This window comes from Saimiri boliviensis, chromosome 1 (assembly GCF_048565385.1).
Source record: "Saimiri boliviensis isolate mSaiBol1 chromosome 1, mSaiBol1.pri, whole genome shotgun sequence".
NCBI lineage: Eukaryota > Metazoa > Chordata > Mammalia > Primates > Cebidae > Saimiri > Saimiri boliviensis.
In genome coordinates this window covers 226,335,332-226,363,323 of record NC_133449.1, presented here as the reverse complement: position 1 = coordinate 226,363,323, position 27,992 = coordinate 226,335,332, and the positions used below count along the sequence as shown (strand labels likewise).

Genomic DNA, 27,992 nt, shown 5'->3' with positions numbered 1-27,992 from the left:
CCTGGCACATAGGAAATAGTTAATATTTTTAACTTCTACACATCCTACAAGACTAAGCCTAAGCATTATTTTCTGTGGGAAGTCTTACCTGAGAAAGCCTCCCCTCCCCTGTCTGGGAAAGTCAATTTGTTTAATTTCTTCATTTTGTCTGCATCTCCTATCACTGCATTTACGTCCCTCAACTCCCAATCTACAGCCTCCCACCCCCACCTCCGTTATCATGTATGCGTGTGTGTGCCTGATCCTCAAGTAGCATATGAGCTCTGTAAGGAACGGTACTCCATCTTAATAGGCCTATACTTTTCAGTGGGTAGTACAATAACCCCTACATGGCAGCTGTTTGGTGAGTGTTTAACAAAAGCATAAGAGAGTGTGTAGGAATGGGACTACATGTACACTGTCTCTGTATTGAACTGTTTCTAGAAAGAAGTTGCTGTGGTTTGATGTGTCCCTCCAAATCTCACGTTGGCATGTGATTCCCAATGTTGGATGGGGCCTGGGCAGAGGTGATTGGATCATGGGGAAGAATCCATCATGAATGGTTTACCACTATCCCCTTGATGACAAGTGAGTTCTTGCTCAGTGAGTTCACCTGAGATCTGGTTGTTTAAAAATCGGAGCCCCCCTCCACCACCCTGCTCTCTCTTGCTATATGACAATGCCAGCTCCCCCTTCACCTTTGGCCATGACTGTAAGTTCCCTGAGGCCCTCACCAGAAGCAGATGCTAACACTATGCTGCATTTACAGCCTGAGGAACCATGAGCCAATTAAGCCTCTTTTATTTCTAAGTTACCCAGCCTCTGGTATTTCTTTATAGCAAAGCAAAAATAGACTACCACAGAAGGCTACCTGTAAAGTATAAAACTTTAAATTAACTTGAAATTTAATATTTGCATAGTTGCTTTTACCAAAGTAAACCATTAAAAAATCATCACACATGCTTTCTCGACTCCATCTTCATGGTAGCAGCAGCTGGGACCACGGTTCAGTCACCAGCATGCAGCTCTTTGTCCGCACCCAGGAGCTACACACCCTCGAGGCAACTGGCCAGGAGCTGGTTGCCCAGATCAAGGCTCGTGTAGCCTCACTGGAGGGCATTGCCCTGGAAGATCAAGTTGTGCTCCCGGCAGGCATGCCCCTGGAGAATGAGGCCACCCTGGGCCAGTGCGGGGTGGAGATCCTGACCACCCTGGAAGTAGCAGGCCGCATGCTTGGGGGTAAAGTCCATGGTTCCCTGGCCCATGCTGGGAAAGTAAGAGGTCAGACTCCTAGGGTGGCCAAACAGGAGAAGAAGAAGAAGACAGGCCAGGCTCAGCGGCGGATGCAGTACAACCAGCGCTTTGTCAACGTTGTACCGACTTTTGGCAAGAACAAGGGCCCAATGCCAACTCTTCAGTCCTCGGTAATTCAGGCTTTGTCTAATAAAAAATCCACTTGGTTCAGTCCAAAAAAATCGTCACACATCACAAGACTTTAGCTTCATACATCAGCATTTCAGCATGCTGTAAACATAGATGTAGGGTACATCCATCAATGAAAAACTAAACATGGAACATAACCAGCCTGAGAACGAGGTAGGTAACCTTGGTAAGCCACTTAATCTCATTATCATCTAATGTATAAACTAGGAGCAATGATACAATATTTGTCCTTTCTACCATGGATGGGAGGTGTAAGAAGATGAGGTTAAATAATATTTGTGGACACTTCCGAAATTTTACACTGTCAGATATATGATAATTCTCAACCAAGAGTGATTTTGCACCACCACCCTCCCGAGGACATTTAGCAATGTCTGGAGACATTTTTGGTCATCTCAAATAGTGGAATGCTACTAGGAGAGGCCAGGAATGCTGATAAAAAAGTTTACAAATCTACATTGCATAAGACAGCTGCTCCACAGAAATTATCAGGCCCAAAGTGTCAACAGTGCTAAAGTTGAAAAATCCTGACAAAAGCCATACTATGACAATCTTAATATTCAGTCTATTAATATTTGTTCTTATGTCTTTATTGAAGACAACAAAACATAGCAATGATACTTACATTTTATAAACTATATCTCAGTGACTCATGTTGAATTGCAGCTTTTCAACCTGCCGTTCTGCCATCTTAGTTAACCAGCTATTGGTATTGAGCCAGGTGTCATGCTATGCACTTTACCTGTATTAATTCATTTAACCCTAACAGCAACCCTATAAGGTAAGTACTTTATTACCCTTGTTTTACAGACGAGGAAGCTGAGGCAAAGTGACAAAATAGGGTTTGAACTCAGTCTCGCTCCAGAAATTATGCAAAGAGTGTGTTAAGACTAAGTTCTTCCATGCTGGGTCCCCCACTAAGAGTCATCTGACTTCCTGTCCTAAAAGGCTTTTAATGGTTATTTTCTTTTCTTTTTATTGTCATCTTTGGCAGAGAAATTGACTCGGGCTTATTCAGTCTTCTTAACAGAGGACCTACTGATTTTGAGATGTTTGACTGATTACAAAGGAAAATAACAGCAACACAAAAAGGGGCATAAGAAAATAAACCTCTGAAGAATTTGACATTTGAGTCTAGTGATGTATGTAAAATCACTTTGCAAGTTGCAGGGCAGTGGTTTTCAAACTGTGATGTATTCAAACTATGATGTATTCCAGAACTACCAGGACAGCTTGTTAAAAATGCTGACTTCCCAGTGTTACCCTCGGAGATTCTGATTCCACAAGTCTGGGGCCTTGCCCAGGAATCTGCCTTTTTAACAAGCTCCCAGGTGACCTTGATGCAGGTGGTCCAAGGTGCTCACCTTGGAAACACTGCTGTACATATGGGGCTTAGAAACGAGGGCTAGCAATTTCCAGAATACTTGAGTTCTGCCTGTACGATAATTCAGACCACCTGAGTGCTAGCTTATTGGTGCTTTTCTGGTTCCATGGTAACTCACTAGCTTTAGGCCAAGGAGCTTGATCGGGAGGGTATTGATGGGGAGGAAGGAGAGAAGAAAAAAAAAAAAAGGAATAGGGGCAATTAAAACCACTTTCCCATTGAAGTGATTGTTTCTCTGCAGACAAGGGGCTGTGGAGCACCTTCTTCCTTCAGTGTCTCCCTAATTGGCTGTTGTGACTATCATTCTGCCCTGAGGGAGGTTAATAGAAACAAAAGACAGAAGAAAAAGATGCCAAATAACTTGGAACAGAACAAAAAAGGAGCCGGAGCTCATTTCCACCAGGACAGAGAGAAGCCCTGATTGGTCTCCCTAACTAAGGTCCTCTTTCACACGTCTCTACGACCTTTCCCCTTCTTTTTTCTTTTCCCCCTCAGAGGGACCAATAAACATGGGCTGTCTGGACGAGCAGTGCTTTATTAATGATCCAGGGAAAAATTCCGATGACCCAGAATTCTGCCATAAAATGATATTGTGTTATTGCAAAGTGATAGTGTTCTTAACCTTCTTGCTGAACCACATTTCTTTTCTTTTCTTTTTTTTTTTTTTTTTTTGGAGATGAACAACTGGCAGAGGATCTTTTGTTCTGAGCATCCAAGAGACCAGTTGAGTTATTTGGATTTTAATACTGGAGCATTATATGGCATGCATTAACAGTGTATGCTATAAACAACTCACCTTTCACTGAACTAAGTAATTTAAAGTGATTTTAGCAATATAGTATGGCATCATGATTAAGATTGCCTGGCTTCAATCCTAGCTCTGCAAATCACTAATTGTGTGTCCTCAAAGGTGACTTTACATCTCTGAGCTACAGGTTCCAATCTGTAAAACTGAGATAGTAATAGGACCTTCCTCCCAACATACACACACACAAACACACACATAAAACAGTGGATTGTTAGCACCACCAAATCAGACAATACATGTAAAATATAGTGCTTCACCCACAGTATGCCCACAATAATGTTGGTCTCCATCGTTTTTTTAGTTTTCGGAATTACTGTTTGATATTTCTAACCTAATAATTGCTGGATTACTGGACAAAAAGATAACAAGAAAATGAGAAACATTTTTAAGTGTTTCCACTGTATTAGCACTGATCTTCAAATGCTCATAACACACTGTAAGCAGAACAACAGATGGATTCCATCCAACAGGAAGGACACACAACTTAGGAAGCAAACAGACGTAGGAGAACAAGATAAATCACTTAGTTGCCTACCACACACAATGTGAGATACTGAATGTGGATTAGAAATTGCTTACCAATAGTTAGGCTCCGTTTCTTGAATGGTTTTATATTTCCAGACTGCAAACAAATGATTGTACGTGTGAAAAAAATATGTCATAGGCAGGAGGACAAATTCAAGTGAGCCAGAATGCCAAGGGCTTGGGAGTTCTGCTGTGTTCTCTTGGAGCTCTCTGCACCGGGTAAATCCTCTGAGTGTAGGCTTGCTGACAGCTGTCTCATTCACACGCAGGTTCCTCCCGGGTCCGAGAGCAACAGCCCCCAGTCAGTGCAGGGTTACTAAGCAACTATACTCCCACTGAGTTATGCAATAAGAGAAAGTCTTGATTTTAAAAACAAAAGAAAACCAAAAAAACCCTGGTACACAGAGTTAATAATACAACCTGCTCTTCTCCTTTGAGTACATTAACCCTCAAGCTAGTTTACCTTTACCAGCATGTCACAACCTCGCGGAAATCAAATTAGAAAGCATGCTGCAATTGTAGAAATAACTTCAAGTAATGTTTTAAATTACTGCTAATAAATTTCATGTTAAAATGCACCTCATATGATGAATCCTTTATGTGTGCTCGCTGGGCATCTGAAGGGACTTAATTTTTTTCATTGTTTTTGTATTATCTAAGTTATACATTTTTTTTTGAGAAGGAGTCTTGCTGTGTGGCCCAGGCTGGAGTACAGTGGCACAATCTTGGCTCACTGCAGCCTCTGCCTCCCAGGTTCAAGAGATTACCCTGCCTCAGCCTCCTGAGTAGAGGGGATTAGAGGCACATGTTGCCACACCCGGCTCCTTTTGTATTTTTAGTAGAGATGGGGTTTCACCATGTTGGTCAGGCTGGTCTCAAACTCCTAACCTTGTGATCCACCCGCCTTGGCCTCCCAAAGTGCTGGGATCACAGGTGTAAGCCATGGCGCCCGACCAGTTATACATTCTTATGACAAAAATTATTATTTTTGAAGTAACTAATACAAAGATGATGACAAAGAATCGTTGACTGGATCTTTAGTTTAAGGATTCCAAATAGATCTCTACGTGTTTACATATTCCCTACATATTGCCTTAGGAAGACACAGGGAAACACTTTCTGGTTCAACTAACATTTGCTAAGCATTCAATTTGTGCAGAGCACCATGCCAGACACTAGAGTTGAAGGAGAAGGAAGAAGATGTACAAAGAAACAATACAAGGTCCAACCATTCAAAGAAGTCTTGTATAGTTTTAATGAGGCAGATAAACTTGTATACAGATACTACAAGAGGCACTGAAAAGAGGAATCAGGAAACTCTGAATGACATAATAATTATAGAAATCACTAGCTTCAAATTGACAAATTAGAACATTATGGTTCTGGTCTACTAAGATAGGGCAGGAGAGCAGTACAGAGGGAATGTTAAAGAATTAGAACTCTCAAATAGAAATGAAGCTGGGTCTGACAGCATTCTATACCTTCCAACCTTTTCAAAGTTATGGTATGTGTGCCTATATAGATGATAGATAGATAGATAGACAGATAGACAGATAGACAGAATTTTATGTTTTCAATCCATCAAGGCAAAAAGGACTTGTGTCAGAGGAAAACAAGTCCCCTGGGCCTGGTCCACTGCTTCCAAGGTTAACAGGTCTGGTGCACCTGAGGCCCCACCATATCTATTGGGAAGCTCTGCATATTTGAGACATGCTTCTTCCATGGATTTGCCCAGTAGAGAGTCGGAATCTCAAATACAATATGAAAGAATGTTGGCCCAGCACAGTCGACTATGGTATGTGTGGTGTGGCATGGTTAGCAAGGCAATCTGAGCCGGGTGGAGCTCCGGTCTCAACACTCACTAGCTTCTCTCACCTTGGCAAGTTGGCTCACTTCTCTAAGCTTCATAAAAAATGTCACTAATAAAATGGATTGCCCTGCTGAGCCATGTCAGAGTTTGAAACAAAAGGAAAATTGCATGTTCCTATAAACATGATCCAAATAAGCCTCTTTTAAAAAAAAAATCAAATGGGAATAGTTAATTGAAGCTTTCAGTGACAAGTCATGACTTCCGTTTAAAGCTCTGCATTGCCCAATCTGTTTGCATGACATTATCAACCCTAATAACTCGGCTGGTGGGGGATGCTGCTGATTGGAAATGACTGTTCCTGTTGCACAATAATACAGAGCTGTAGAACAAAACAACCTGTTCTTATTTAAAATTATGGTGTTTATGCTTTGTGAATGCTTGGCATTAATTTTTTTAAAAATATTGCATTAAAATATTATTTACATTAAGTGCTGAGGTTTTTGCTTTGCCATTAAATGTCGCTTGCACCTGTGGTGAATGCTTTACTCTCCTCACTCTAACTGGAGTGCCAAAAAAAGTACCACTATAACAACAAATAAAGTCTATAAAATATCTTTATAAAATCTGTACTTAAAAAGAATAGTCATTGCTAAATGATTTTATAATACCTAAGAGATTCCTTAGCTATTACTGAATGTGTTTTCTGAGAGTCCCTGAAAAAGCAGTGTGAGTGAGGACAATACGCAGTTTATTAAACATGCTAAAAAGATACACAGTGAGTTCTGAAATCAGCCTCCGATCCTGTCACCAAGGAAATGTTGATGACCCTTAACCAGAATGTACAAGGGAAAGGTGCTGGCCCAGCTGGGATTTCCCTTCTTCCAAGTTCTGGGAACCCTCTTGTGTATCCAAGACAATCTGCTCTCTGATTTTCCTCCCACCCCGCATGGCTTTAGACTCCCAAACAATTAGACTCAGATAGCTTTTAGTCTTTGCTTGTACCAAAAACGCTCAAAGTACTGAGTTTACCAATAGATTTCCATAAAAAAACTCTGATTCCCTCCTTTAGGTTCAACAAAATGTGAAAGGACAGTTTGACTAATTGTACCATCCTTTCTTCCGTCTTCCTCATAAGTAACTCTTCTCTCTGGCCCAATATTGATTCTCTATGGATGGACATGAAGATTTTAAATTCCTTCTTTGGCAGGAAGAATAACTTCCTGACAGGAGTTTGACCCAATGTGTTTCCCTGTTAGCAGGTTCACAGTGATGGCTTCTTCCTTCAGCAGCAGCGGCAGCAGCTGGAAAGTATTCCTATGAACCACTTCATGTGCAACACTGTGAGAGCTACAGAAAATAAACTAACATGAAACATCATCTGCCTTTGCCTCTGAGGATGATACCCCAGGGCAATTTGATGGCAAGCACAATAAAGGCACTAATAGGCAGTTGCATTAAACAAATACTAAAAAATTAGCACATCGACTATTTCTAATTATCTCCATTTATTCTGTAAGGTGGTGTCTAGAGGAAATGGTTCCGTGGTAATTCTACAAGATGTTGCTTTCAGCCTAGGAAGACAAATAAATAGGTACTACTTCAGCTTTTCATTCTCTTGGTTGTTCACAGAGTGAAAAAAGAAAAACAAACCCAACTTGTTAAAAATTGAAAAAAAGTTACCCATCAAAAGAGAAAGTGCTTACAAAAGGAAAGGCTTGACAAAAACTAATACATAGACACAGCACCAGACTTCTCACTTCTGATGACTCTGCAGTCTAAATACTAAAATAGGCTGTTTCCCATTTCACCTTGTTTCCACAGAGACCAGGGCTGACAAAGAGCTGGTCACCAACAGTTACCGTCCTTTGTCTGCCCTGGATGCTGGAGGCTGCATGAGCAGAGAATGAGCAAATGTGGGATAAAATGTAAGCTGCTGATTTCATTCACACTTGGAACCTTATCTCTCCCACATCTCAGTCACTAAGGAGCTCTCAGATTTGCCTCAATCTGACTCATTTTACTCTGGCTTTTCTTCCATCTACGTTTTCTTTGTGTGTAAGAAAAATAACACAGCAACACATGGAAAGATAGAAAGCAACACGTTAAGAATCACAGATAATTTCCAAATTTTTAAAAAATCATCAACAAATAAATAGCGAATAATATTTGGATATAGTTTCTTCCAGAATTTTCCGACTCCTTCTTCTTATGTATTTATTCTCTATGTTCTTTCCCACTTATCTTAAATACCACTGAGAAAGTGAATTCCCAACTATCCATAGGTGTGTTTCTAGACACAGTTCCAGTGATTTTTTTCCATATTAACTTGGAGAGTCCTGAAGACTCTTTAGATCCTTTGTAATGTGAGGAATTCCTTCAGAGGAATAGGGGGAGAGGATCAGTCTGCTAAGAGCATGAGGACTAAGTCTCCCAGCCCTCCTTTTACCAGACCAGCTTTCATTTTTTAAAAAAAATTTGGACTTCTATGTGAGATTTTGTTTGAATAAAAAAAATGGCTTTGTGGCAAAAATAAAGTAAAATAAAAATGTCACATTTTCTGTTTCGTCTTTCTGCAGGGTATGTGAAATTTTGATGTTATGCTTTTGTAGCAGCCATTTGAATGTGACAATATTGACATTACTGTTTTCCAGTGATGATTATAGAAAACAATATATATAATATATTGTTTTATATATAATATATGTAATATATCGTTTTCTAGTCTATTTCTTTAGACTTAAAGAGCAACGATATATATATAAATCATATCTGAGTACTATGTAAAATAGATGCCCTCACCTATTTCCTGAGCCAACTCTGGCCACAGTCACCCTCTCCTCATGCCCCCTACGATGTCTTTGTCCATTCCAGGGAGAGAACAGAGTTCTCACGAGGCCTGGGCTCATCCCTGGCTGCGCTCATATCACTAGTAATGGGAAATCCAGATGTACTCCCTAGGACCAGAGAAATCCACAGTGGCTGAACCCACCTTGCCACCTAGAGACTGACTGCCCACACACTGCATGATTTTTCTTGTCATAGTAACTGCCATATGCAAAATACAGAACTTCAGTGTCCCAGCTGCTCCATGTCTGTCTTTATCACCACCCTACTGCTGGACCCTCCTCCCTTACGTACCCCACACTCACTAATGAAGTTCTTTAGGCTTCTCCATACTCATTTTCTGCTCCAACAGCATCAACTTCCAGGATTACTGAGAGAAGGATTACTTTTTCTTGGTTGGTGAAATACCCACTCTATAAACCAGCATGTGGCCTTCCCTCATGACCCAAGCAAGAAAATAGTGAAAAAGTTGTACACTGGCCTATGACCTATTTGTATGTAATATGCTTTATCTATCCTACCCATGAATACTTCATCAGAGAAGCCAAGGAAGCAAAGGAATCTGCGCATCTTCTGAGAGTCTGGCTCATTTACATATTAAATGATCTAGCCCTTGATACTGTGATTTCTGTCTTGTTGGGGCTATGTTCTTGTTCATTTACATTCAATTAATAAATGATTTGACTGTTTACTAATGGCACTTACTGAGGATCTCAAAGATATACACTTCCATTTTTGTGAACTTTCTCATTATTCTAAATCTATTTGAATGAATGCAAACTAGGTACAGTGGGGGCAGATGTTAGAATGGGGGGATATTCAGATCTCATATAAATTATGACCATTTATTCAATACTTTCAATGATTGTGTTAATTATATTAGATTTATAGTCATAGTTAATAAGGATAAAATAAATGCATTATAGGAGCTAAGTTATTACAGGCTCTTACAATATTTTATTGAGTTAATATGACTGTAAAATTGATATATATTTAATTTTAAAATGCTGATAGTGTAGTATTAGACAAAGTAAAAGGTTCCTCACTGGTATAAGGGTTAAAGATAGAATAAGGGTCAAGAATCTTTTCAATACACATTTCTTGATAATAAAAAATGTATTTTATACTATAGCAGGGTCCTTCTGGTATGATTGTATAGAAATATCTCAGATTGGAGGTCTACACCAAAATCAAAGCATTTTAATTGCTGTAGTTATATAAAACAATTTAATATCTAGCAGAGCAAAGCCATACTATGAAATAATTATTCTTATTTTTTCCTTAGAATTTTATTGGTGGATCTTACTTGCTTGTTTTTTCAGATATACTTCAGAATCGTTTGGTCAAGGACTGAATTAAACTTTGACTTTACAGAAATAGTATTTGGGGCAGCTAAGAGAAATTACAGCATCTGTAGGCATGATCTTTAAATGCAACTCTATTAAATGCTATCAGCATTGTGCTTCAGTGAGGATCACCAGAAGCTCTGTTGACCTTTAACACCTAACATTTGTCCTCATGGTAAATTAGAACTGGAAAACACAGTTGGTGGTTCGTTCTATTTGTACACTATGTTTTTTCCGGAATGTCTGAGAGGTGTGAGCAGGTCATTCTGATCCATCAGCATCTTATGAAGGTGAGGTATTACTAGACCCTCAGTTGACTGCTGCTCTCTTTATAGGGATCATATGGTATAAGCTGTTGTCAAGGAAGAGCAAAGATGTGGGAAGGAGGAACAAACTTTAAATTACAAGTTGGAAGGTGAGCTATGAAAGACTAATTTTGGTCTTCCTGTTGGTTATTCTTTATTCTTTTAGAAAATGTGTATACAGTTTGGCAACACAGACCTGTTCACTTGCTTCTTCACCTTTGTCTTATGTTGTCGCAGGTTACCATGAGCAGGAACACACTCAAGGTACCTCAAGGTTATGGAATTTTATTTGAAGAGTCCCAGTGAAATGAGGAATCATTCAGCTCTTTCAGGTTCCAAGAAAATGAAAACCTCATAGTGGTAGTTAAATATAAGGATGCCCATTGAAATAAGAACGATAGAAAATAACACAGGTTTTATACTGATATATATGGATTACATATTTGCAGTGTAAGTTATCTGTCCTACCTATAATTACTTTCTCACGTAAGCAATACACAAAAATTCTGGACATTTTCCGAAAATATACAAATGACAATTTGGATATTAAATGGTCCACCTCTTGAATACTTTTATTTCCCTCTTGACTTCACTGTGGTCTTATTCACTTACATTCAATGAATAAATTGTTTGCCCAATCAGGCTTCCAGGAACTAGAACAGGATTTAAAGTGGCATCAGAACACAACGCATCATAGTCTAACATGCTTTCCTAGCGGTGACTCAACTTATCTCTGCTTTTACTTCTTCTGAGACTACTGACCCCTTTGGACTAGTTACCTCTACTCTTATCCACCTCATTTGTGGGCTTCTTCTTACTCATAGCGAGTGACTGCATCAAAGCCTTCTTTCTCTCCGTCTCTCTCATCCTGTGCAACTCCACTCTGCCAAATCTTTCTGGATGTCTGGCCTTCAAACTCACCCACAGAGAGAATCTGATTAGTTCAGCCAGTCACCATCCTTACGGAAAAGTTTTTGTCATGGTCTTTAAATGGGCTACCTTTTTTTGTATCAGGCATCAGTCCCTAGTCCAATTAATTGTGACTGGGGTAGGGTCACATGGCAGAAAACATGAGTATAAGTGTCCAGGGAATACCCCCCCAAACCCCACTGTAGCTGCTTTTCTCAGAAAGACACCATGCATGTGCCGGGCCTTCAGAGTGGAAAGGCCTGTTTAATATGCGAAAATTTTAGATTTTGGTTCCTTGAAGACATCAACTCTTGTTCAGCCATAAACATTGGTCTTGGCATTGGTCATTGAAATGACAGAACACCACAGAATGCAGCTCAAAGCAGCCTGTGTTGGTAGCAGAGATTTCTTGGCCATAGCCCTTCAAACAGAATTAGTGAGAAAGGTATAGCTTTCTGACTTCAGCCAGATAGGTATAGCGGCTGTATGGTACCTGTTTCCTGTGTTTTCTAAGTCCTACCAGCCTGGAGGTGGAACATGTAAATCAGCAGCCAAATAATATTTTTCAAGGTCCACCCTCTTGTGCACTGAAAGAATTGCTCTCTTCCTTAACATTTTTACCAGTAGAGTTTGTCATTCCAGAGAGTTTCTCCTGTGTGTGCTGAGAAGTAAGCCTCTCGACTGCCGTGGTATTCCTGCGTTCTATACCTCCTTTGTTTTGAATCCTTGCAATGAACACCCTGGCTGCAGCTGATGCCAACAGTAGTAGCTGAATCTCCTGCCAGAAACACCACTGCAGCTGCTTCTGCTGCTGCCACTGCCTTCCAGGCTGACTTCTACCTGCAGAAAAAGAAGTCACTAGATAAATATCAAGGGTAACTATGTCCGATGTCAAGAGCACTGACATCCAGCCACAGCTGCAGCAAATCTGCTTCCTTTCTGCTTTCATTGTCAGTACTGCTGTCACCACCATCACTGCCACTCCTGGTGCCTAAGAGTTTGATGCCCCAGAGACATCTAAGGAAAAACAGCTTTTTTTTTTTTTTAACTTCTTCTTTCATTAAAATTTTGTTTTCTACAAGCTCAGTTATGAGTCCACAGAAATTGAGCCAGAGTATTATCTAAGTGAAATTTGTGTTCAGAGTCACCCGTCTTTTTCAATATCAATGCACAGGCTTCTCTATGTCTCTGTAGTTCTTTGGGATGTGTTCTTTCCCACAAACTTTTTGGTTCCTCTTGAGTATCAGAACAGATAGGTCTTAGCCATCCCACAGAGTAGCAAAATGATTAGCTACTTCAAGGTAATTAACTCTACCTAATTATGTAATTAATTAATTCATAGTCACCCAGGCTAAAAAAAAAATCTTTAAGTATGTGTTTTAGGAGATTTAAGGATATCCCAATATAAATCATTAATATGAAGAAGAATTAGAATTTTGTCAGCTATACTCTTCAGTCTAAAGAAAGAATACAGAAGGGAGGTGGTCTGTCTCAATTACAGAATGGAAAGATCAGTATGCAAAACTTTTACATTTTTTATTCATTGTCATCAGAAAAAGAAGTCACAGAATCTGGTAGACAAGAAGATCCCAGTCACTACAAACATGTAGTCTGTTTTAAGACAAATATCTCATTATACTTCACCATGGCCTCAGAACATTTCATCAAGATTATTAAAGTATAATTGTGGTATTTCTATTTTTATTAATGTATTCTTGTGTATTATTAAGTAAGTTTGCTCTGAGCAGTAATAAATTTGAGGCAGTACAAATCACCCAAATGGACCTGTTGTGTAGACACCTGGATATATAAGACAAGGACTGACCTAGAGATATAAATTGGTGCATTTCAGCATGTAGATGAAAACAGAAAAGTAGATGAAATCGTCTAGAGGAAAAATATAAAAAAGAAAATAGGGCTTTTAATCAAGCCCCAGGGAACCCTAATATCTAAATAATGAAAAGAAGGGAAGGATCTGGCAAATAAAATCAGGAAAGAGTAGCCCAGTGAAGTAGGAGAAAGACTAGAAGAATCGAATGTCATAGAAATTTCAGAGACTGTTTTCAGCTGGAGAGGGTGGTTGGTACTGTCCATGCTCCTGAATAACGTAAAAGTATGATTTTCTAAAAATTAAAAACACAACCTTCGTAAAACCTTAAAATTCACTAAAATCAAATAATTTATTCAACTCATTAAGAAAGAAAACAGGGCCGGGCGCAGTGGCTCACGCCTATAATCCCAGCACTTTGGGAGGCCAAGGTGGGTGGATCACAAGGTCAAGAGATCGAGACCATCCTGGTCAACATGGTGAAACCCCCGTCTCTACTAAAAATACAAAAAATTAGCTGGGCATGGTGGCGCGTGCCTGTAATCCCAGCTACTCAGGAGGCTGAGGCAGGAGAATTGCCTGAACCCAGGAGGTGGAGGTTGCGGTGAGCCGAGATCGCGCCATTGCACTCCAGCCTGGGTAACAAGAGTGAAACTCTGTCTCAAAAAATAAATAAATAAATAAATAAATAAATAAATAAATAAATAAAAATAAAAATTAAAAAAAAGAAAGAAAACAGTATGACTGGTTCAGAGGAGAATTTGAAGGCCAGATATTTGAATAGTCTAAGGTATAATAAAATTAATTTACTACTAAACAAAAAATTGGTTAATACCCTACAGGCCAGTAAACTGTCATGTTTGGGGTTACCTTTTCTACCTGATGAAAGAAGTTGCATCTATTCTAAACCAAACTAGTTTATTGCAGGAGGCAGAAATAATTTGCATTTCTCTCAGTACAGAATCACTTGCATTAATACCAGTTTTTCTCTATAAGTTAATCTCTACAACTAAATTGCAAACTAGCCTAGTCGATAAAATCTCAAAGTTGCATACCTCTATAGAATTCTGTAATACCCAGATGAGCTAGGGAATGACTATATGACTGGTTTATTCCACTTAATTTAATGGCATCCAGGCTCATCCATGTTGCTGCAAACGACAGGTTGTCATTCTTTTTTATGGTTGAATAGTATTGCATTATGTGTATATATATATATATATATTTAACATATTTATTTATTTATTTATTCATTGATGGACACTAAAGTTAATTCCGTATCTTGGTTGTTGGGAATAGTGCTGCAATCAAGTGTCCCTTTTATACATTGATTTCCCTTCCTTTAAATAAATACCCTTAAGTGAAATTGCTAGATCATGTGGTAGTTTTGTTTTTAGTTTTTTGAGTAATCTCCATACTATTTTTTATAATGGCTTTACTAATTTTACAGTTCCACCAACATTAGTTTTCTCCCACTCTACAGGCTGTTTCTTCACTTGGTTCACTGTTCCTGTTGCTGTACAGAGGCTTCTTAGTTTAATACAGTCTCATTTGTCTCTTTTTGTTTTTGTTGCTCGTGCTTTTGAAGTCTTAGTCATAAAATCTCAGCCTAGACCTACGTCCTGAAGCTTTTTCTCCTGTGCTGTCTCCTAGGAGTTTTCTATTTTGGGGTCTTATGTTTAAGCCCTTAGTTCATTTTAAAGGATTTTTTTCTACCAGTTTTATATCTTTTAGTCTTATGTTTAAGCCTTAACTCATTTGAGTTGATTTTTGGTTGTATATGGTGAGATATAGGACATCAAATTTTATTCTTCTGTATATGGACATTTGGTTTTTCCACCACCATTTATTATAGAAGGTATCCTTTCCCCAATGTATATCCTAGGCACCTTTGTAAAAAATCAATTGGCTGTAAACACATGAGTTTATTTCTGGGTTTTGTATTCTGTTCCATTGGTCTATGTGTGTGTTTTATGCCCCAATATTATGCTGTTTTAGTTACTATCACTTTGCAGTATATTTTGAAGTCAGGTAGTGTGATGTCTCCAGTTTTGCTCTTTTTTCTCAGGATAGCTTTGGTTATATAATCACAGGATCTTTTGTGATTTCATATAATTTTCAGGATTATTTGTTCTATTTCTGTAGAGAGGGTCATTGGTGTTTTAATAGGGATTAAATTGCTTTAGATAGTATGGCCATTTTAGCAATATTAATTCCTCTAATCCATGAGCATGGGCAGTCTTTCCATTTGTGTTCTCTTCAAAATTTTTCACTGGTGTTTTATGCTTTTCATTGTAGAGGTCTTTCACTTACTTGGTTAAATTTATTCTTAGGTATTTTACTCTTTTTGTCACTATTGTAAATGGGATTATTTTCTCAATTGTTTATCTTGATTATTTATCACAGGGATGCAGAGATAGTTCAATATATGCAAGTCAACAAATGTGATATATTACATTAACAGAATGAAGGACAAAAACTGTATTATCATCTCAATAGATGCAGAAAAACATCTGATAAAACTCAACATCTCTTCATGATAAAAACTCTCAACAAAATAGGTATAGAAGGAACATGCCTCAACATAACGAAGGCTACATAAAACAGACTCACAGGTAATATCCTATCGAATGGGGAAAAGCTAAAAGACTTTCATCTATGAACTGGAACAAGGCAAGAATACCCAATTTCTCCAACTTCTTTAAGAGAGTGCTGGAGGTCCTAGCCAGAGGAATTTAGACAAGAGAAAGAAATAAAAGACATATGAATTGGAAAAGAGGAGATTGGACTGTCCTTCTTTGCAGATGATATAATTACATCTTTACAGATTATATAATATCATCAATCAGATTGGACTGTCCTTCTTTGCAGATGATATAATGTAATTATATCATTACATTATTTGTAATGTGATTTTTGTATTTTTGTATTCTACAACTTTACTGAAATTTATTCTATCAGTTCTAAACATTTTTGTTTGAGTATTCAGGGTTTTTTTAGTACACATCCCTTAAGAAAAATGATTATATGACCCTGACACCCTAGGTGCTACTAGTTAGATCAAGAGTAAGTTTCTAACTTAGGAAGAGACAATCTATAGGTTGGCCAATAACTAAGGTTGCTTGGTATCAGCACTCTCTCCAGCAAAGTTAATACCAATTACCAGGACCAAAAGATCTTCTCAGAAAGACTGAAAATGAGAAAATAATCAACAGAAGAAATGAGCAATTGGAAAGGAATTAAAAAGACGAAATGCACAAAGAAGAAAAGAAGCAGCTGTGATGAAATGGAAGTCTAAAAGGAGAAAGAAGAGTTTGGGGAGTGAGAGACGTATAGGCAGAGAGAGCAATGGCAAAGAAAGAGATCCCCTGCACTACAAGTGTGGTGAAATTGCTATGGTGGCTAACAATAGTCATGAGCTTCTGAGAGGACCATGACCAGAATTTCCTTTCTCTGAGTCTCCAGAGTGCCAGTTGCAAGTACTGATGTTAGAGATGCTGGAGTATAGTAATTTTTGACAGGAAGATATCTTTTTGATTTTGAGGATTAAATGATAATTTTATTTGTTAATGTGTTGAATCTAATCAAGGTAATTTATTAGTCTGATGTAACTAGGTTTTCCCATAATTATGAGACTTTTATTTTTCTTTGAACTTTTATTTTAGGTTCAGGAGCACATGTGCAGACTTGTTACACAGGTAAACTGTGTGTCACAGGGGTTTGATGAACAGATTTTAAACACAGGACCCAGGTAACATGCATAGGACCCAATAGGTAGTTTATATTGATCCTTTCCCCACTTTTTAATGGGGTTGTTAGTTTTTATATTGTTAATTTGTTTTAACTTTTAATTTGTTTTTTCTTATAAATTTGTTTAAGATTATAGATTATGGATTAACCTCCTTTGTCAAATGCAAAGTTTGCAAATATCTTCCTCTATTCTGTAGGGTGTCTGTTTATTCTGTTGATAGTTTCTTCTACTGTATAAAAGCTCTTTAGTTTAATTAGGCCCCATTTGTCAATTTTTCGTTTCTGTTGCAATTGCTTTTGGCATCTTCATCATGAAATCTTTGCCAGGTCCTTTGTCCAGATGGTATTTTATGGGTATCTCTAAGGAGTTTTATAGTTTTAGGTTTTACCTTTAGGACTTTAATCTATTTTGAGTTGATTTTTAAATATGGTGTAAAGAAGGTGTCCAGTTTCAATCTTTTGCATATGGCTATCCAGTTATCCCAGCACCATTAATTGAACAGGGAATCCTTTCCCCATTACTTTTTTTTGTTGACTCTGTTGAAGAACAGATTGTTGGAGGTGTCTGCTATTATTTCTAGACTCTATTCTGTTCCATTGGTCTGTGTCTGTTTTTGTACCAGTATCATTCTGTTTTGGTTACTGTAGCCCTGTAATATAGTTAGAAATCGAGTAAAGTGATGCCACCAACTCTGTTCTTTTTGCTTGGGACTTGTCTTGGCTATTTAGGCTCTTTATGGTTCTAAATGAATTTTAAAATAGTTTTTTCTAATCCTGTGAAGAATTTCATTGGTATTTTGATAGTAAAAGAATTAAATCTATAAATTGCTTTGGCCTGTATGGTCATTTTAACATGTTGATTCTCCCCACCTATGAGCATAGAATGTTTTCCATGTGTTTGTGTCTGCTCTGATTTCTCTGAGCAGTGTTTTGTAATTTTCAGTGTAGAGATCTTTTACTTCCCTAGTTAGCCATATGCCTAGGTATTTTATCCTTTTGTGGCTATTGTGAATGGGATTGCTTTCCTGATTTGGTGCTCAGCTTGGATGTTGTTGTATAGGAATTTTGCTTGGATATTGGTGCTTAGGAATGCTACTGATTTTGTACATTGATTTTGTATTCTGAAACTTGCCCAAGTTGTTTATCAGTTCAAGGAGCTTTTGTGCAGAGATTATGGGGATTTCCAGAATCATATCATTTGCAAACAGGAATAGTTTGACTTCTTCTTTTCCTATTTGGATGCCTTTTCTTTGCTTCTCTTGCCTAATTGCTGTAGCCAGGACTTTCAATACTATGTTGAATAGGAGTAGGGAGAGAGGCATCCTGTCTTTTTTTCATTTTCAAGGGAATGTTTTCAGCTTTTGCCCATAGACAGCACTTATTATTTTTAAGTATGTTCCTTCAATGCCTAGTTTATTAAGGATTTTTAACATAAAGGGGCATTGAATTTTATCAAAAGCTTTTGTTGCATCTATTGAGATAATCATGAGCTTTTTGTTTTTAGTTACACTTATATGATGTATCACATTACTGATTTGTGAATGGTGAACGAATCTTGCATCTCAAGGAAGAAGCCTACTCGATCGTGGTGGACTAACTTTTTGACATGGTGCTGGATTTGGTTTGCTAGTACTTTGTTGAGGATTTTTGCATCTATGTTCATCAATGATATTGGCCTGAAGTTTTCATTTTTTGTCTCTCTGCTATCAGGATGATGCTGGCCTCACAGAATGAGTCAAAGAGGAGTTTCCCTCTCCTCAATTTTTTGGAATAGCTTCGGTAGGAATGGTACCTGGTATATATCTGGTAAAATTTGCTGGTGAATCTGTCTGCTCCTGGCTTTTTTTTTGGGTTGGTAGGGTTTTTAAAAAAAATGATTATTGACTTAATTTCAGAACTTGTTATTGGTATGGTCAGGGATTCTATTTCTTCCTGGTTCAGCCTTGGGCTGTTATGTGTGTCCAGAAATTTATTAGTTTCTTCTAGATTTTTTAGTTAGTGTGCATAGACGTGTTATTAGTAGTCTCTGGGGGTTATTTGTATTTCTTTTTCTTTTTCTTTTTTTTTTTTTCCGAGCTAGCTGAGATTTTATTTTGGACCAAAAAAAAAAAAAAAAAAAAAAAAAAAAAAGGCCAATTGAATTGTTTTGCAGTTGGAGGCGTGGGCAAGGGATGTCCCCAGACAGTAAACTCCCCGCGGGTGGGCTGAGAGCTAGGGCTGAGCGTCCAGTGGGTCTCCTGTTCCCTGTGCTCCCCTGCACAGCGGCCTCCCTCCTGGGCTCTGGGGCAGCCTCAGGAGGCGCAGGCTGGTAGGGGCTGTTGCAGCTGTTCACTTGGGCAGGACGTCAGAGGACTCGGACACCAGCCTCTCATCATGGGTCTCAATCTTCTTCACAGCCACCGCCTTGGTGGAGCTGGTGCGGCTGAAGGTGGAGCCCCGCCAGAGCCAAAGCTGGAGCCCAGGCTGTAGCTGAGGCCGGGGCCTGTGAGGCCCCCATAGGCAGAGCTCAGACCACCCGCAGAGCTGCTCGTGGTCTTTGTATGGATACTCATGTTCTGCCTCCCATACTCCAGCCGGCTCTCCTCACCCTCTAGTAGCTTGCGGTAGGTGGCGATCTCTATGTCCTGGGCCAGTTTGACGTTCATCAGCTCCTGGTACTCACGCAGCCTCCGTGCCATATCCTGCTTGGCCCGCTGCAGGGCAGCCTCCAGCTCCTTCTGCTTGGCACGAGCATCCCTGAGTGCCAGATCCCGGCGCTGCTCAGCATCTGCAATGGAGGCCTCCAGGGAAGCCCTCTGGCCTTTGAGACCCTCAATCTCAGCCTGGAGCCGACTGATGTTTCGGTTCATCTCGGAGATCTCGGTCTTAGTACGCTGCAGGTCACCCCCGTGCTTCCCAGCCGGCGTCTGCAGCTCCTCATACTTGGTCTGGTACATGCTCTCTGCCTCAGCCGGGCTGCGGTTGGCGATCTCCTCGTACTGCACCTTGACCTCACTGAGGATGCCGCCCATGTCCAGGGAGCGGCTGTTGTCCATGGACAGCATCACAGACCTGTCCGAGATCGGGGACTGCAGCTCCCGGATCTCCTCTTCATACACTGCCTAAGGAAGCTGATCTTGTCAGTCAGTCCTTCCAGGTGAGACTCCAGCTCTGCCTTGTTCATGTAAGCTTCATCCACATCCTTCTTGATGAGGACAAATTCATCCTCCAACTCTGTAAGCTTATTGATCTCATTCTCATACTTGTTCTTGAAGTCCTCCACCAGCCCCTGCATGTTGCCAAGCTCCGCCTGCAGCTTCAGCTTCTCCTGGCCCAGAGTCTCCAGCTGCCTCCTCAGGTTGCTGATGTAGCTCTCAAACATGTTGTCCATGTTACTCCCAGCAGTTTTCTGCTGCTTCAGGAGGCTCCACTTGGTCTCTAGCATCTTGTTCTGCTGCTCCAGGAACCACACCTTGTCGATGAAGGAAGCAAACTTGTTGAGGGTCTCGATCTGCTCCTTCTCCTGGGTACGCACGGCCTGGATGTTGGGGTCCACGTCCAGCTTAATGGGGTTCAGCAGGCTCTGGTCGATGGTGACGGCGGTGATGCCTCCCATGTCTATGCCGCTGGCCCCAGCATAGCCTGCACTCAGGCCACCGCGGAAGCCAGTGCTGCTCACTCGGGAGAAGCTGGAGGAGCTCGAGTGGGCACTGGGCCCACTCGTGAAGGAGCGGCTGCTGAAGGCCCCGGGGCCAGAGGTGGACACCCTGTAGGATTTCTGGGTCACCCTGATGGACATGGTGGAGGCAGGAGTGGAGGCAGGCGAGCTGAACCAGGGAGAGATTCCAGAAGGAGTGGAGAAGCTGCTTCTTCGAGTTATTTGTATTTCTATGGGGTCAGTGGTAATGTCCCTTCTGTCGTTTCTGATTATATTTATTTGGATCTTCTTTTTTCTTTATTAGTCTAACTAGCAGCTTATCTATCTTATGAATTTTTTTCAAAGAACCAGCTCCTGGGTTTGTTGATCTTTTGTATTTTCATGTCTCAACAGTCTTCAGTTCAGCTCTGTTTTTAGTGATTTCTTGTTTTCTGCTAGCTTTGGGGTTGGTTTGCTCTTGTTTCTCTAGTTCCTAAAGTTGTAATGTTAGGTTGTTAATTTGAAATCTTTCTGATTTTTTGATATGATCATCTAGTGCTATAAATTTCACTCTTAATGCTACCTTAACTGTGCCCCAGAGATTCTGGCATGTTATATCTTTGTTTTCATTGGTTTCAAATAATTTATTGTTTTCTACCAGAAAGAGATCTTAAACCACTTTTAATTGACCATTTTTCCTCAACCAAGAACTGCAATTTATATAATCTGACAATAAATATATGCTTATGGGTTCAACTGTATGAAAAAATAACTATTCAGAAAAATTTATCCTCATGCTGAGTGTTGGACAGTTTTCACTTTCTACATAATATTAAGGACACACTATATTTAATGATTATTTTTCTACTTTAAAGTTACAGAAAGTTACTCAAACTAAACCCTTCTGTAGGAATTGTGAACACTCTTGATTCACAATATCTTTATCTTCCCAAATTCATCCACTTATATATGATACTTTCTTTAAATGGGAAAGCTGAGAGACATTGCCTAGTTTGCTTAAAAATAATTTTTCAGAAACTAAAGTTTCTTCTGTGAATAAAAAAAGTATTTGTGCTTTTTTTCCTCCCCAGGACTATTAAACACTGTGTGGTAGTCCTTTATCAGCAGTGTTTATACTGCCTGATTTTGTTTGTTTAGATGGTTGCAGAGTGTAAAATTACAGGTTTGGTGGTTTGTAACCAGAATTTTCTTCTTCACTTCCACCGTTCTTTTACTTGAATTGTAAAGGTTTATTTATGTTTGGGGGTTGGGGGTTTGTTTTTGTTTTCCTCTGTAAAGCAGTTGAAGATTATGTAAACTCCCCAAGGAATGCCCCATTGATTGATAATTGGAAAGAATTCCTCTTCACTTTGAAGCTGCACAATTTTCAACTCAAGTCATACAAAAGGAGCATAGCTTGGGTCAGGCTGCAGATAAGATTTTTTATAATATCTACAGATTTTCCATACCATAGTAGTTCATTAACTTGTTGTTAATTCTTCTCAAAAGGGATCCTATTCTCTTTAACTTAGGAAGCAATTTAGGAAGGCTGATTGACTAACAGCAAAGGAGAATAACAATTCAGTTCATTTATTCTCTGTGTGAGATGCGTATAAATCTACTTTGAAAGAAGAATCTATAACCAGGTTGGTCACCTTTAGTTCTCTAAACAGGTGTGTTGCTACATACACTATCTCAAACTCTTGACTATTCTCAGCTCATCTTAATTTTGTGATGTCCACACTCTTAAATCTCAGGGACTCTTGGAAGCTAAAGTCAATCTTCCTTTCATAAATTTGCATAGCATTATAATTGTAGAATCCACCCAGCCCATGAACAGCTATGTGGTATTAATAATATTCGTTCTTATTTGTATTTTTGTTTTGGAAGACCAAGAAGTTCTGACTTTTTATTTTGTTTGCAAGTAACAGAAAATCAACTTCAACTAATTCAGACAGCCAAAATAGGCAAGGGGATATATTGATTAATGAAACCTAAGGATTGAAGAAGCAGGAAGGGTGCAAATGCATCTGGCCTTAGATCAACAGGAAACCTTGGCCTGATTTTTGCAAGATCTTTCCAATCTCTCTCTCTCTCTCTCTCATTCTTCCTCACCTTGACACTTCTGCTCTCCTCAGGGAGTTGGCTTCATTCTCTTTCACTGAAGACTTACCTTCTTCACAGGGTAAGCTGGAGGTGTGGACTGTGAGCTGACAGCTTCTCAATTTCCCATTTTGTAGTTCTTAGGTACTAGAGAGGTACTGAGTCTCTTCTTCACCTAAAGGTTGAACTTTCTCAGGAAAGAGCTTTGAATGGCTCAGTCTGAGGAAGGTGTTCATCCTTAACTAATAAAAAAAAAACTAATCAACAGTGCTACCTTAAAAGAACTTTGTGGCATTCATAGGAACCACAGGCTGGATTGAGGAGGGGAGCAGAGATTAGGAAAGAGCTTCCAGAGGAAGGGGAGGACCAAGGGCAGCTGGTATTGAGAAAAAGCGGAAACAGTACATGCCCACTAGAGAAACAGTACTTGTCCATATTGTATAGCTATCTGAGTACAAGAATATTCTTTATCTTTGTTTGAGTAAATGAGCTGACATATGGTAATTTCTCACTGCCCTACATCCACTCCCAAATTGGTTTTTTCTCCTTTTAATTATGTGGGGGAAAAATAGGCTTATTTTTATGTACTTGATAATTCAGACTTTTTATGTTTAAAAATGTTGTCTCATAAAATTCAACTTTTTCCTTCATTTATTTGTTTGTTCATTGGCTATTCTTGGCTCCACAAAACAGTTTGAAGTGATTTAAAGAAAACACATTCAGACCCCTTCCATTATGTTGATGTACTAAAAGTAAAACAAATCCTTCACATAGCCTAGGCTGAAAATAAACTATGATCTCAAATGCAGACTCAAAGCTTTGTCCTGAAACCCACCCTGCAGAAGTCTCATAAAACTGCCATTTGAGTCACTTTTTATGTCTTCAGACTTTACTCTAAAGGTTATGTAAGCATTGTGCAGCCCATGGCTCATCTCAATAATGGGTAAAGGAAAACTTCAAAAATCTCCCAGGAATTTCCTTTGGTTATAAATTAATAGAAAGGGTGGAATTTTTGACAGTCAATGGATAAATTTGACAAAGGATTACTCATTAAACACACAAACAGAAAGAAACCAAAGCCACCCTGGTTTTGAGCACTGACCTCACTAGCAAGATGTATTTTTTCCCCCTTTCGCTTCCCTTTTGCCCTTTTTTGGATGGCTCTAAAGCATAAGGCACTGTTGCAAAATTGAACAAGGCAATTATTTGAGCACACTTTTCTTGCTTTGCTTTCTCTAGCATTCATCTTTTCACGAATAGTTGCAGGCAGATAGAGTCTGTCCTAACAGGCAGAGAACATTGCTCACTGGAGGGCACTTCGGTAATACCTAATTCATGCAGTTGGCCTAGACTCATGACAGGCTACTGGGTGCTGGGTACGGTTCTAGATGCTGAAGTTACAGTCTGGAACAATCAGAGCAAGTAACAATCTCCAAAACATTAATAGTCTCTGGCTTCTCTTCTTCCTTCTGTTGTGTTTTTCTTCTTCTTCTTCTTCTTCTTTTTTTTTTTAACTTGATATCATTTGGTTATCATGAACAAATTTCCAAATGTGTAACTTCCAAATACATAGCTCCATGTGTCTAATAGAGTCCCATAGACCTGATGGCATGGAAAGTATGTCTGCATTTCTGGTTACCACTTCAATTTCAATATTTTCTAAAAAGGAATCATCGCTACCCGCCTTCAGTGTCCTCCTCCCCAGTGTTCTCTATATTTGATAATAATGGCTTCTCTATCCCAGGCCTGTCACTCAGACTTAAAAATCCCAGACACCACTTTAACAGCTTCAAACAGGTCTTTTTATCTCCAGTATTTCCTCTCTCTGCTCCAGATTAAATATTGGTGCCAGAGGAAAATTCATGACAAAAAAACAATAGCTAAATTAGAGCAAATGTGGGAAAAAACTTTGTAAACTCTGAAAGAGTGTCCCATGCTGGCTTTTGTTTGCTTGTTTGTTTAAATGATTATGTTACTACCCAGCTGAGGAATTTTCAGTGACTACCTACACTTCCCAATAAATCCCAAACTCTTGAGGTGGATGGTTGAAGCCCTGTAAGATCCACTTCTGATCTACATTTTATTTGCTTTCAAATGTTCTATGAATTGGATGACTTTAATTGTTCACTGTATCCTTCACAGCCACAATGAAGAGAGTTCTTGCTCAGATCATGCTTTTCCTTTGTCCTGGAGTGCATGTCTCCCAATATACTTCTTCATGACTCTACTCTTGCCAGCAACCACCTAACCCTGCCAGAAGAGAGGCCATGTAGTAGGACTAATGGAATTCCACAGGGCAAAGGATAACTGTAGATTCATGGGTCAGTTAACATAAGCCTTTACTTGAAAATGTCAGTTGTAAGAAATCTAGAAAGAGGTGTTCAAATTTGGGAAAAGAGAGTGAAGTTTTATGAGACTTTAGCATTAGGGGGCCAGTCAATGAACACTAGCTTCTGAAATAGGACTAGAGAGATTGTTCTTGCCTTACTGATATTTGGACAGTCTGGAGTTTATTGAGAGTGGTGGGGAGGATGTGTTAAGGGCTAAGGTCATTTGCAAGGAGCGGTGGGAAGAAGCAATGCAGTGAAAGAGGACACGTGAGGCCTGCAGAGAAAAGTTTTCAGGCCTCAAGTCCTTGAGGGTCTCTCACAATACTCTCCTGTCTCCACTGTGGATTTGCCTTAGGGCAGAGAGCTAATAAGATCTCTTCCAAATCTCAGAGGCCGACCTCAAAATTTTCAGTAAGGAGAAGCATAAATGAAAGTCTGTGCTGTAAAAATTTTTTGTGGTTGATTTAACTTGTACAGACAAAGAACACCTGAAATCTTGAAATTTCCCAAAGATTTATTGTTTGTGCTTGTCAGTACACCTGAATAAAATCAAATTCTTAGGAATTATCTAATCTAACTTTACAGGTGGCTTCAGGTGGAAATAAACATCTAAATGCTTAGGGGCTAGTCAGGTGTAAAATATGCTTTGTGCAAACGCCTAATGAAGTTTGACATGACATGCTTTATTATAACAATGGACAATCTGATGGTAAGGACCCTGGGGCGTTTGAGGCTCATTGGTGCCAATTCTGGGAACAAGGGTAAAAGATTTTATCTTCAAGCTTCACTATTGTGCTTTATTTTGAGGATCTCCTTAGAAATGGTTTTAATTGTTAGGCAACAAAATACAGAAGACCTGTCATAGCATTTTTGTAGGTAAGATCCAGGATTACCATCAAGCTATAAATTTATCTTATGATATTTCCTCTGTAGAAACTCAGTTTTTGGAATGAATATAATAAAGCTAGATGTTGATTTCTTGGTTGCTCATATAAACTTTCCATTTGTGTATGTGACAGATTTCTCAAATTTGGAATGTTTTATATTGAACTCCTGCTCTCTCCACCAACCTGAGGACATTTCCGTCTCAGTTAAGTGGCACCTATCTCTTGGAGCTGCTCAGGCCATAACCTTGGAATCATCGTTGACTCCACTCTTTCCCTTATTTCCCAGCATTCAAATGATAGGCACATCCTGTTGATTCTTTGTTCAAAACAGATCCAGAGTCTAATCACTTCTCATTCCTTTTACCCTCACCTTCCTGGTCCAAGCTTGTCACCTGTGGCCCGGTTGATAGTACTGGTCTTATTTTGGCCTCCCTGCTTCACTCTTACCCCAAAAAATCTCAAAAGAGCAGTCAGAGTTATCGTTTTAAAGTCTCGTTTCTTCTGCTAGTAACTTTCCCATAACCTCCCATCTCTCCCAGAGTAAATAAAAGTCCTTCAGAGTCTTCGAAGGTCCTAGAAAATTTACCTGCTTCCCACGCAGCTCATCCATCTCTCTAACCTCACCTCCTGGTACTCCTTCCCTTGCTGGCCTTCAGCCACGTTGCCTTCCTTGCTTCTCTTCCATTCTGGAGGTGCTGGTGGCAATCTCTGTGGCTCTTTCCTCCAACCTGAGTTTTCTGCTCCGGACCCCATAGGACACAGCATAAGAACTAGCAGTCTCAAATCTAGCAGTGTACTGTCATGAGAGAAAAAGAGTTCCTATCACACTCCTTTAAAGTGTCCTGTTCAATCAGATTTTCCTCTAAGCATGAAGATCAGCTAAATAATGTGTGATGAAGACAAAAGAAAGAAAATATGGGGATGCTTAATAAAACTGCAAAGTAATCAGAATGGAGCTCTAGCTGCTGATGAGATTACTTCCAACAGCACCTCATATTTATGTTTTAGTCTCACCTTTTATTAAAGGCAGAAATTTCATGTGAGCCTTTCTGTACCATTTAGAAGAGAGGCGACCGTTTGAGAGTTCCAGCAGATAGCACATTTTAGCCAAGCTCTTGAAACACAAATATATGAAGAATATGGTCTCTAGGCATCCAACAAAAGCTGCCAGGACAGGGTTTCCTTCCAGTTTCTGAGAAATTCTGGTTAGCTGTGGCAGCTAGAAGTGTTTTCATCATTGACACCTCTAGCCTATGCAAACAACTTAATAGGATCTTGAATTTTAAGGTCTTAGAATATGACTAAAGAATAAAAGAAACCAAACAGCTAAAATTTAAAAAGTGGATGTTCTGTGAGGCCCAAATTGAGAAATTCACCAAAACAAGCATTGCTATTTTAAGTATGTATTCCACTTTTTTTCTATTTTTGAGACAGGGTCTCACCCTGTTACCCACTTTAGGGCACCGGCACTCACCTCATCCTCCCACCTTAGTCTCCCAAGCAGCTGGAACCACAGGCATGTGCCACCGTGCCTGGATGCTTTTTTTTTGGCAGTTTTTGTAGAGATGGGATCTCTCTATGCTGCCCAGGCTCGTCTCAAACTCCTGGGCTCAAGGAATCCTCCCAACTCAGCCTCCCAAAATGCTGGGATTACAGGCTTGAACCACCATGCCTGATCCTACATTTTCTTTTCCTTTCTTTTTTTAACTTATTTTCAGTTCAGGGGTACATGTGCAGGTTTATTATATAGGTAAACTCGTGTCATGGGGGGCTGTTAATTAAAAAAGAGTATCCACATAATCCATCTCTAGTTGCTTTTCAACAGAGATGCAGGATAAAGATCAAGTTTCCGGGACTGACTACCAATGTGCTCATCCTTTAGGAACATAGGAAAGGAACTCTAATGATGCCAAAATATTCATAGAGAGCAGCCAGGAAAGAAACAGACCAGAAGAAGGAACTGGACAACAAAATCTACCCCAAAGTGCTTAAAGTTAGTTGTTGAACCCCTCCCCAAACTAGCTTGAAAATTTTAAGAGATGACAGAAGTAAAAACTGATTGGCATTAAACCTCACTTTTTTTTTTCAGATGCACTGTGGTTTTTGCTTGATTTTATCAATAAAA

The 27,992-nt window shown here is 39.4% G+C and overlaps 1 protein-coding gene, 2 long non-coding RNA genes and 1 pseudogene across 5 annotated transcripts in view; 2 read left to right on the top strand and 2 right to left on the bottom strand.

Annotated features, from left to right (window-relative positions):
* Positions 1 to 4,462, bottom strand: part of LOC141580875 (uncharacterized) — a 48,967-nt gene extending 44,505 nt beyond the window's left edge. For both annotated transcript variants that reach the window (XR_012513307.1, XR_012513313.1), the window contains exon 1: positions 4,194 to 4,462. This is a non-coding gene — a long non-coding RNA (uncharacterized LOC141580875). The remainder of the gene's footprint in view (positions 1 to 4,193) is intronic.
* Positions 964 to 1,478, top strand: LOC141583779 (ubiquitin-like FUBI-ribosomal protein eS30 fusion protein). The gene has a single exon (XM_074395473.1). It carries the CDS (start codon positions 999 to 1,001, stop codon positions 1,476 to 1,478), a length of 480 nt encoding a protein of 159 aa, XP_074251574.1. The 5' UTR covers positions 964 to 998.
* Positions 1,496 to 27,992, top strand: LOC141580878 (uncharacterized). Of its 2 annotated transcripts, XR_012513316.1 has the most exons (4): positions 1,496 to 1,575; positions 10,475 to 10,554; positions 10,682 to 10,708; positions 27,957 to 27,992. It is a non-coding gene; the product is annotated as an uncharacterized LOC141580878 (long non-coding RNA). The 2 variants fall into 2 exon arrangements; XR_012513314.1 differs by lacking the exon at positions 27,957 to 27,992 and having other exon boundaries at positions 10,682 to 10,971.
* On the bottom strand, positions 19,260 to 20,719 carry LOC101040715 (keratin, type II cytoskeletal 8 pseudogene; annotated as a pseudogene).

Excerpts from the sequence above, each read along its gene's own strand:
- LOC141583779 (XM_074395473.1), top strand. The coding sequence starts at position 999 with ATGCAGCTCTTTGTCCGCACCCAGGAGCTACACACCCTCGAGGCAACT.